This window comes from Telmatherina bonti (genome assembly GCF_933228915.1).
Source record: "Telmatherina bonti genome assembly, chromosome: 12".
Lineage (NCBI taxonomy): Eukaryota > Metazoa > Chordata > Actinopteri > Atheriniformes > Telmatherinidae > Telmatherina > Telmatherina bonti.
Window position 1 is genome coordinate 4,568,716 of NC_136610.1, and position 11,234 is coordinate 4,579,949.

The 11,234-nt window shown below is 48.1% G+C and overlaps 1 protein-coding gene across 2 annotated transcripts; it reads left to right on the forward strand.

Moving 5' to 3' along the window:
- Nucleotides 1–1,439: 1,439 nt before the first annotated feature.
- On the forward strand, nucleotides 1,440–10,868 carry pcdh18b (protocadherin 18b). 2 transcript variants are annotated; one of them, XM_079249972.1, is made up of 4 exons: nucleotides 1,440–4,189; nucleotides 4,598–4,686; nucleotides 5,005–5,174; nucleotides 9,440–10,868. In XM_079249972.1, the coding sequence occupies exons 1-4, from the start codon at nucleotides 1,688–1,690 to the stop codon at nucleotides 10,393–10,395; spliced, it is 3,717 nt and encodes a 1,238-aa protein (XP_079106098.1). In that variant the 5' UTR covers nucleotides 1,440–1,687; the 3' UTR covers nucleotides 10,396–10,868. The 2 variants fall into 2 exon arrangements, with proteins under 2 accessions (XP_079106098.1, XP_079106099.1); XM_079249973.1 differs by having other exon boundaries at nucleotides 5,005–5,120.
- The last annotated feature ends 366 nt before the right edge of the window (nucleotides 10,869–11,234 follow it).

Below are 11,234 nucleotides of genomic sequence, written 5' to 3' on the forward strand. Positions count from 1 at the left end.
GATGGCCTGGTGCTGCTCTCATAAAGCTCTGCTTGCCCACTTGTTTGCACTCTGCAGTATGAGCAGGGGGATGCAGGCTGCCCCATGTGGGGGGGTGGGGGGATCAGCTGGAAGGATGTCTACACACAGACCATGTCTTTATCTTCCACTGTATGAGTGGAGAATACAGAATAAACGGATGTTTCAACAGTTGTCAGCTGATGAAAGACTTCTGGTCAATATTCCATAATAGTGGAACCTGGACTGAACTGGGTGTTGGTGGTTCTAAACCTTCCTTTTCTGTCTCCTTCTGAAGAAGATGAGCTGCCAGGTTTAATCTTTAGATGAGTTTCTCAGTCATATCCCCTGAAATGCTGTTCAGATTTCACCCAGGTCGAGTCTCCGTTTGGTCCTGCAGCTGCTCCTCATGGCGCATCACTCAGTTCATGTGGACATACGTTATTACGCAGCATGTTCACACAAATGTGTCATCACAGACCTCTTTGTTGGTTTTATTATAGTCAGTAGAAGTAAGAATTATGGAGGCTCCTTCGGGGAGTTTCTGTGTTTTCCTGAGACAAAAATGTTTAAACGTGTTTAAATGAGTGCGTTACTGAGTTTCCTTTCTGTCTCCTGATGAGAAGATGCAGATGCTGCATGGTTGGTTTGGAGATGTTTTTCCCGACCATGTGTCCTAACTGCTCATGCTTCTACATGTCTGATCTCCAGCTGGTCCGTAAATCGGGATTGTGGCACATTGTGCCGTTCATGTTGACAGGCACGATGCGCAATTACGCACCATGGAGAAAAGATACAGAGGTTTTATCTGAAGAGATTTCCCGGAAAAAAATGAATTGGTACACCACAGCAAAGCAATAACTTCGTTTGAAGCAGTTCTGATCTTAGAAGGTGTCACCACAGATGTGTTTTTATTGTCAGTGAGACAACTTTGCGTTTTTAGGCAGAAATAACAAAAGACTCGACGTGGCACACGTTGTGAATGCAGGGACAACAATGTCAGGCTGCTGGGGTCAGAACTGGTCGTGTTAAAAATGTCTGAGACCAGAATAAGTTCTCCTCTGGACCATTGTTGCGACACACTTTTAATTTAGGGGTGTCTTTGGTTGTGTGTGTGTGTGTGTGTGTGTGTGTGTGTGTGTGTGTGTGTGTGTGTGTGTGTGTGTGTGTACGGTGGGGGGGCATGAATAGTCCCTCCTCTGCTGCAAGAAGGAGGCCATTCTGATGATTAAGGAGGAGAGGGGGTGTTTTGTGGGTTGGGTGCGGGGCAGGCGGAGAGAGAAGACAGGGCAGAGCGCGTGAAGCAGGTCGCGCGCGCACACACGCTCTATCCCTCCCTCTCTGTCTCTCTAACTCACCCAGTCACACACAGACTGGGGGAAGGCTGCGCCTTGCTTAGACCAGACACACTCTCACTCCCAGGCGCGCGCAGTCCGGACGCGAGGAGCGCATGTGGAACGGGAAGGGTTCAGTCCACCAGGAGACTCCTGGCTCCTTCTGAGTGCGCCTCCTTCCTCACAAACAACTTCATTTACTCCTATTTATCTATTTATTTATTTCTGTCCCAGCTGGAGACTGTTTGCTTTGGAGCAGTGAGCAACGGAGGATTTAACATGCCAGGAGACATCGCTTCATTCCGCCCCTGATCCCCCCTCTGTGGAAATATTCGCCACAGTTCGCGCACAGAGAGATGGGGGCCAAAATGATCCAAACCAAAGGAACTCCCCTGTCCACGGCCACGCTCGCGCTGCTGCTTCTGGTCGCGCTCCTGCAGGGCGCGACGGCCAAGACTCTGAAATACAAAGTTTACGAGGAGCAGAAAGTGGGGACAGTCATCGCGCGGCTGAAGGAGGACGTGTCCGGGGTTCTATCCAAGCTGCCCAGCTCCCTGACGTTCCGGTTCCGCGCCATGCAGCGCGGCAGCACGCCGTTCCTGTCAGTCCGGGAGGAGGACGGAGAGATCAGCATCGGCACCAAAATCGACCGTGAGAAGCTTTGTGAGAAAAACTTAAACTGCTCCATTGAATTCGACGTGGTCACGCTGCCCACGGAGTACCTGCAGCTGTTCCATGTGGAGGTGGAGGTGCTGGACATCAACGACAACTCCCCGCACTTCTCACGCGCCATCGTCCCCATCGAGATCTCCGAGAGCGCGTCGGTGGGCACGCGCGTCCCGCTGGACGGCGCCATGGACGCGGACGTCGGGGACAACTCCCTGCACACCTACTCCCTGACACCCAACAACTTCTTTAAAATCGACGTGAGGACCAGAACGGACGGGGCTAAGTACGCAGAGCTGGTGGTCATGAGGGAACTGGACCGTGAGGTCCAGTCCAGCTACCAGCTGCAGCTGACTGCCTCTGACAATGGCGTCCCCCCCAAGTCCGGATCCACTTTGCTCAAGATCAGCATCTCAGATTCCAACGACAACAGCCCAGCCTTTGAAGAGCAGGCTTATATTATCAATCTGCAGGAAAACTCGCCCCTCGGGACTCTGATCATTGATCTGAACGCCACAGATCCAGATGAAGGAACTAATGGGAAAATAGTTTACTCATTCAGCAGCCACGTCTCCCCAAAGATCTTAGAAACGTTTAAGATAAACCCAGAAAACGGTCACATTACGCTCATTCAGAAGGTGGACTACGAAAGCACCGCCTCTTACGAGCTGGATGTCCAGGCTCAGGACCTGGGCCCGAATTCCATTCCTGGACTCTGCAAAATAGTGGTTAAAGTGGTGGACGTGAATGACAACAAACCGGAGATAAACATCAACCTGATGACGCCTGGCAAGGAGGAAGTGGCCTACATTTCCGAGGGGGCGCCCGTGGACACATTCATAGCTCTGCTGCGTGTTGACGACATCGATGCGGGGCTCAGTGGCGAAGTGGTGTGCAGGCTGCACGGTCACGGCCACTTCCGGCTTCAGAAGACCCACGAGAAGAACTACATGATCCTCACCAACGTGACTCTGGACAGGGAGAAGAGGTCAGAGTACAGTCTGACGGTCATAGCGGAGGACCGCGGTTCCCCCAGCCTCTCCACCATCAAACATTTCACGGTCCAGGTCCTGGACGAGAACGATAACCCTCCACGATTTGAGAAGAGCCGCTATGAGGTCTTCAAGTCGGAGAACAACTCTCCTGGAGCCTATTTGATGACTGTGGTGGCCTCAGATCCGGATCTTGGAACCAATGGCCAGGTCACCTACACCATCATAGATGCTGTGGTGCAAGGGAGCCCCATTTCTACCTACGTCACCATCGACCCCTCTAACGGCGCCATCTACGCCCTTCGCAGCTTTGACCACGAAGACGTGAGCCGGATAGCGTTCACTGTTCAGGCACGCGATGGGGGGAACCCCGCGCTGTCCGCCAACGCCACGGTCCTGCTCACTGTCCTGGATGAAAACGACAACCCACCTGTCATCCACTCCCCCTCCCTCCGGAATCACACGGCGGAGCTTCCTGTGTGGAAGTACGCGTCACCCGGTCAGCTGATCACCGCACTGAAAGTCACGGACCGCGACTCCGGCGCCAACGGAGAGATGAGCTGCGCCATTGTTGGCGGGAATGAAGATGGGCTGTTTGTAATGGACGCCCGGCGGTGCGAGCTCAGAACCAATGCCAGCCTGGAGCAGGCTCCCAGGGATGTGATGGAGATTCGGGTGGAGGTGCAGGACAGGGGCACCAGCCGGCTGACCACAGGAGCGCTCCTCAGGCTGTCCCTGCAGGAAAACATGGACATCCTTCCTCCTCTGTATCCCACCGGCTCCAGCCAGGCCTCCCTCGATCTCTCCCTCATCGTCATCATCTCTCTGGGCGCCGTTTGTGCCCTCCTGCTCATCGTCATGGTGATGTTCGCAACAGCCCGCTGCAACCGTGAAAAGAAAGACCCCAGACACAACTATAACTGCCGAGTGGCCGAGAACAGCTACCAGAACCACCCGAAGAAGCCCGCCAGGCAGATCCACAAGGCCGACATCACCTTGGTCCCAACCGTCAATGGGACCTTACCTGTCCGAGCACACCCCCGCTCCCCTCTGCCGTCCCCCACACCTGAGAGGGGCGCTCTGGGGAGCAGGCAGAGCCACCACAGCAGGCAGTCGCTCAACAGCCTGGTCACCATCTCGTCCAATCACGTCCCGGAGAACTTCGCCCTGGAGTTGGCCCATGCAACGCCTCCAGTAGAGGTAAGACCACCTTCTGTCTTTCTGCCTGTTGATTTGAACTATTTCTTTATTTATTTATTTATTATGAATCATCGAAGCGAAGGAAAAGAACCAAACGTGTTATTTTTGACATGTTTTCACCTCTTATGCAGGATTTGTTTTGAATCGATCCCTTTGCTCCCATATTTCGCCTCAGTTCTTTGTGTCATGTTTTCATATCATATTTATAAGAAAATCACAAAATCATGTCACCCCTCAACCCCCCAGCCCTTTCCTAGAATGCCCCCAACCCCCCCTTCCCCCAGCACCCAACGTTGTCTCGTGGCCTTGCTTGTTTGACTCCATTCATTTTCCCTCTTCATTTTTTCCTTTTATTTTTGTCTTTTTCTTTCTTTTTTTGTCTTTTTTTTGTTTCCCTTGGGATTATAGCAAGTCTCACAGCTTCTGTCCATGCTCCATCAGGGCCAGTACCAGCCACGACCAAGCTTCAGAGGCAACAAATACACCCGGAGCTACAGGTAACAGAGCTGCTGTTGTCAGGCCTTTGTGAGAAAAGAAAAGCACACCTTTGTTTATGTTTGCACCGTTTCACGGCGACTGCGTCTGTCAGTACTTCCTGCTAGCCTCCTTACATCTGTAACTAGTAGCTTTTTTAGTTCCAAGTCAAGCTGCACGCTCAATTTTTTTCACATTTGCATAATTGTATGTAAAACCTCTTCTGCAGAGGGCTCCTTGCCTCTCCATGCACCTTATTATCCAACAGTAGTATGGTTCCTCCATGTGGCAGCATTACTGTCAGTGATTAATGCAGCAAATCGCTGTCTGGCTCTGTGCAGATATGCCCTGAATGAGATGGATAAATTCAGTTTAAAGGACAGCGGCCGTGGAGACAGCGAAGCCGGAGACAGCGACTACGAACCCGGCAGGGAGTCGCCGATGGAAAGGCTCCTCGGTGAGGGCTTTACTGAGCTATATGCCCCTGATGGCCACCACAGACCGCATGCAGGTACAACCCCCCCACCTCCCAACCCGCCCTGCATCCCCCATTTGTTTCTTGTTATTTCCCTCCTGTGTTGTTGGCTTCCACTCCAGAAGCCAAGTTTCAGGTTTTTATCTGTGATCATCGTGCAGGACTGTCCCGATCCCTCCTGCATGCTGCTGCATTCAGAAAACATGACAGGCCTGCAAACAACCATGATTTAAAGTTAAGTTTCTAACCCAGAGAGGAGAAGAAAAACGAACCAGTAAAGCTGATTGTTTGACATACAAATATCTCAGATCAAACTGCTTCAAGGTTTTCTTACGAATCCTGAAACACTTTAACTGGGTTCAGCGTTCAGCCTTGGGGTAGCAACCCCATCTAGAGGTGATCTGATGAGCTCCGTCTCTTCTTTGCATCTGACATGCTGCTGCTTCAAGGCCTCACATGCTTCCTGTTGCTAATGAGAGAAGCAGCTTAAAGTCACATGAGACACACTGAGGCCCAATAAACTGATCTGTGCAGGGAGGGGAGTGCGAGAGAGATCCACCAGGAGAGACCAGATCCCTGCAAACCAAACAAAACCCCTGCAGGACTGGTCTTAATGGCATCCCATCCCAGTCTAGTTACTGGACGCCTACCTTGTACTTATCATTTATGAATTCCTATAACAATATGATTTATACTTTCCCTTTGGGGATTCATGGAACATTTTTCATCTCATTCTGTTAACAATGCCCGAGGTGACCCGATGCTGTTCAGAGTCAGCTCAGTCTTCTGAAGTCAGAAATCTGCCGTTTGCTTTCCTCCCGTTGTTCAGACGGAGCGCCGGGAAGGGGGGGGGGGGGGGGGGGGGGCATTAAATGTAGCCTCACACTGAGCAGCAGAGCTCTGTCCACACCAGAGTTTCATCTTCACACGATCAAATAATGAATCTGAAGTTTAAACCGGTTCCATCGGGTTGAGAAGTAATTATTAAAGCTGTGCATGTTTGTTTTACTCTGCATGGGCCTGATGCTGTTTTACCTCGCTTTCACTAAGCTTTCCCCCCAGCGATCCTGTCTCTCAGCCATCCCTGCTGTGCCGTCGCTCTGCACGGCCTTCCCATCTTCTCCACAGCTGACTTAACAAGCAGGAACTTTGAGCACTTGTAGAGTGGCCCAACAGTCTTTGAAATATTCCACCCTCAGAATCAAATATGAGACTAGTTGAGTGGGAAATACTCAGTCACATCATCTGAAATTCCTCCGTCTCTAAGCCTGTCTCAACAAATGTCAGCCAGGCTGCAAGCTGCCACCGCTTCTTTTATCACGCCTTCCTTCTCCTCCCAGAGCTCCTGCTTCTTTCCAGCCAGCTTCCCACACAGCCATCACTCCATGCTGCATCTGAGCTACGTCCCAATTAAAGCCGTCCCAGACGGGCAGTCAGTCTCGTCACTAACACCTCCCTCCCCTCCTCTACAGCGTTGTGGAGGAGTTCAGCTCGTTAGTCCTTTTCCTTTTGCCACCTTCAATCCTTCACTTTCAGTGGCTGAAACTGAAGCCCTCGTGCTCCTCTGATCAAAAGGACTCATTTAATTGCCAAGTGGAGAATTGTTGCTATGGAGTCGGGGCTGAGTTGTGCTCATGATTAAGCTCAGAAGAGCATAATTACACCTCAAAGCTCACCTTTCTCCGTGTGCATGATGAGGCCGCCTCCCGCCCCCGCGTGCACCGCGGCGTGGAGGATTCTGCAGCCACCTCTGTTATTACAGCTGCCAATGAAAACCTCCTTAACCCACCAAATGTGGACGAAACTGGAGTCCATTTAAAAGCAGAAGACTCTCTGGTGGAGAATGCATGTCTGTACACAAAACACTGCAGAAGTCACACACACGAGTGTGTTTTGCAGAGTTCTTTTCCTTGTTGGATGAAAATGACAGCAGCTCATGTAAAGTTATGATGCAACTTGTTAAAATGATTTGTGGAGGGCAGCAGCCGGGCGCTGAGGCTGTTTTATACCACGTCACGCTGATAACAGCAGCTTAAAGCCTGGATTTGATTTGTTTCAGGGATGTTGGCTTCTTCACTGATGTCCAATATAATGATTTTTGTCCAACTCTTAATTTTAGATGTCGATATTTACTGATAATGATATTTTGGAGCAAGTTGTGCCAAACAGAAATATATAGAAAAATATCCTCAGCATCTCTTATATTTAGTCACTTTGAGTTGGAGGAGACTCAACTGAGGAGTTAATATGAGTATAATATGTGCATGTTGTGTAAAATGTGTCATTAAAAAGATACAAACTGATCATTTTTTCCACTCCTGCGTTTTAATATCGAAGTCGGCCGATAATATCTGACATCTCTAATTTATTTACTTTATAAATCAAAGAAACAAAACTTCTGATCAGTGATTTACATGCTGCGGTGGGCGAAGCTCGGCTGAACTCCTGTCAGCGTCATTATTATTATTATTATTATTATTCTTTCGATCTCTGGTTGTTATACTAAAAATCAGCAGATGGTTTCTGTCTTGGCTGCAGAGGAGAGTTTATATGTGATGACCTGAACTGGTTAAAAATATCCTCAGTGTTGAACACGACCTTGTTGTGCTCCAATATGAATTATGAATAAACACCCAGATATGAGCAGTATGACTTATTATCCTCTTCAGTTATCCTGAGTAGCTTTGCCAGATTTAAGAGGAAAACTTCAATTTGTTGTCTGGTAAAAGACAATCAAACCAAATCTGTGAAGTAAATAAAGACGGTGTTGAAAAGAAGCCCTGAATAAACTAGTCTTATTATTTATTGGCAAGAAGCTGAATTGACACGTAGCCAGGCCTGCACTTAATATCTGCATGATGCATTCTTTTTTCATTTCCCCACACAGATCAGCAGGGTTAAATCTTTCATTTTTTACCCTTTCATCAGCAGGGCGCCCAATCAGCCGCTGCCTCCGCACTGTTTTTTTCCTTTTCCACTGCACTCAAATGCACTTTTCATCTGCTCTAAGATGTATTATAAATGTTCCTTTCATGTTAATGAGGGGATAATGAAGTCCCTCAATAGCACAAGTGAAAAGCGCCGCACTCCTTTTAATGAAGGCTTTAAGTTGGCATATTTGATTTGTCTAATTTATTCTTCAGAGATTTTCCATTTGAAGATTTAATATTGAAAAGAGTGACTTGAAAGGGAAAAATGCAGGGCTTTTAAAGGAGGAGTTATTTTGAACGTGTAATATGCATTGATCGGCCCGGGTGAATTGTCTCTTTGTGGTAAATACATTGGAAGGTAGCAGGCAGGGCTCCCGCAGAGAGCCTTTCAGACTAATTAAGGCAGATTTCCAGCATGTTTAGAGACAGAAGAGCAGAAAAAGACGCTCACAAACAACTAAAATCTTCTCTGCCTCTGCAACATTTTCTGCAGTTTGAGGTTTTACTGTAAACCTAAATGGAACTGTATGATTACCATCAGAAACAGGTGTTTTTGCTTTTCATGAACATTTAGTTTAGTTCAGTTTTACACTAAAATGTGACGAGTTGATTTACTAAAAACCAAAAGTCAAAAAGAGGTTTTGAAATTTGAGACAAGAGAGAAAAGTGATCAATTCTGCATAAAAATACAAGAGAAACTTTGCAAAATAGTCATTTCTAGTCCAACAAATAATCCTAACATCTACATCTTCATTTTATCTGTATTTTTATGTCTAGAACTGAAACTACAGTGACAAATGGATTATTGGAGATTTGAGGTCAACATGGAGACCAGAAGACGTTTTTCTGTCCGTATGGTGACAGAAATGACGTGTTTATGACATGTTTGTTGTATGACTGTTAATTGGACATGACATTATAGTTTTTTTCTAATTATTTGCTTCATTGATTATAATGTCACAATTCAAGCTCATGCCAAGTTCAGTAATAAAAAGTGCAAATATGCATAAAAGGAATTAGTGTAGTTCTTATTGGTTCTAAATCTAAAAATGTAGTAGAAGACAAAAACACTGTTCGTGTTAGTATCATATCCTTTCTCTAAAATAACCTTCATGTTCTCTGGGAATGAAGCGTTTTCATCTCTTTGCTATCGGCTACGTACTCGCAGTGCTCGTCTGCACCACCAGATGTCAGTAATTCTCACACACTGGACCTTTAAGTGCATTTGTTCTAGTTTCATCTGACTTATTTAGGTTTATAACAAAGATCCATAACATCCACTAAATGTTTCCTACAGTTTCCTGCTGACTCCAGTGGAAGTGTGCTCACATTTTACTGATCATTCATGAGCGTTTCCTGTGTTTCATTCAGCTATGAGGCTCTGCACGGAGGAGTGTCGCATCCTGGGCCACTCAGATCAGTGCTGGATGCCCCCCCTGGCCTCCCCAGCCTCGTCCTCCTCTGACTACCGCAGCAACCTCTACATTCCCGGGGAGGAAGCCCGCCAAGCCAGCGACATCGCTCAGGAAAAAGTCCCTCAGCCCTGCACCGACACCTGCCCCTCCCGCAACCAGAGCTTTTCTACCTTTGGTAAGGACCTGGGAGGGGGGGATGGCGGAGAGGAGGACGGGGGGGAGGGTGGCCCCGGCGAGGCCAGGGATGAAGACCTGTGTGGGTCCACGTCGCTGCTGTCGGAGATGAGCAGCGTGTTCCAGAGGTTGCTGCCACAGGGTCTGGACTCCTACGTCCAGGTCAACGAGAACCAGAAGGGGACTAGCCTGAGTGGGGTGGGGGTGCCCATGACCGGCTCTTTAGACCGCAGGCGGGGTCACCTACCTGGCAAGCCCAGCCCCTCCGTGCACCAACAAGGCGTGGCGGCCTGGGCTGCAAACACTCACTTCCAGAACCCCGGGAGCAGCATCGGTCCACCTGGCCAGCACCAGGGGGGCAGCTACCACACCCTCAAACCAAACACCAAGCTCAGCTCCCAGAGCAGCCACAAGGGCTCCCAAGCTCCCAAAAACAGCCCCCAAAACAGCGGCCACAGCCCCAAACCCCACAGCAGCCCCCTGCTGACGGCACTGGTCAGCCCAACACTGGTGCAGCCCTCCATGGCCCCGGCCCCGCTGCCGGCCCCGGCCAACGGGCCCTCCTCCAAGTGGCTGCCGGCCATGGAGGAGATCCCAGAGAACTACGAGGAGGATGACTTTGACTCGGTTCTGGGCCACCTTCAAGGCAAGCGCAGCGACAGCAGACACGAGCTGGTGGACGCCAGCGAGCTGGTGGCCGAGATCAACAAGCTCCTGCAGGACGTCCGGCAGAGCTAGCCGCCTCTTTATTTATTAACACACACTCACCGCTTCCTTTTTCCTGGAGGAAAGTGAGTCGGTGGGCGTGAAAAGGACGACAAGGAGCTGAAATACGAGGCAAAGACAAAAGATGAAGACTTGCACTTGTTGTTAAATTTGCATTTCTAATGAAATAAATGTGTTTTGTGAATGCTAAATATCCAAAAATGTTTGTTATTTGCTAGTTTGGTACACAATGTACACTGTGTGACTGTATTTATCTTTGTATTTTAAAAATACATTTGTAAACTTATATTTATAAAAAAAAGTGTAAATAAATTTAATCAAAAGTTTATTTTTATATTTTATTGCATGTTGAGTACAAAATGCTGAATCAAGACTTTGACATGCGATCGACATTCTGCATATTTAAACTGTCTTTTGTATTGTGATTCTTTTTTTATCGTCTCTGTTACCTGTAAACATGAATATATAATGAATTAATGGACACGTGTTTGTGATTTACTGTTGGGAAACGGACGGGAGAGAAATAAAATCATGCACAAATGTTGCTGTGGTGTATTTACAGTTGTTTATTTTCCTTAATAAGGCTGAATGAACTCCAGGAAAACACAGAGGGTTGCAGGATTTACTCCTTCATTCATTAATCCTCACACCAACAGCCGAAAGCATACGCAGCCAATTAAATTTAGTCTGCAAATAAAGATAAATAGCAAAAGGAGAATGAACTTTTCTGCCTCGGAAAGAATCCCAGTAATGAGGGAAGTGTTTATGTTCAGCCTGGACTTTTCCCAGAAAACACCCAGAGAAAAGCTTCAAAATGAAGAATTAACTTTCTGTATATCAGAAGTAAGAAA

Excerpts from the sequence above, each read along its gene's own strand:
- pcdh18b (XM_079249972.1), top strand. The coding sequence starts at position 1,688 with ATGGGGGCCAAAATGATCCAAACCAAAGGAACTCCCCTGTCCACGGCC. Across the intron at positions 4,190-4,597 it reads ATGCAACGCCTCCAGTAGAG|CAAGTCTCACAGCTTCTGTC; the intron begins GTAAGACCACCT and ends TTGGGATTATAG. Across the intron at positions 4,687-5,004 it reads AAATACACCCGGAGCTACAG|ATATGCCCTGAATGAGATGG; the intron begins GTAACAGAGCTG and ends GGCTCTGTGCAG.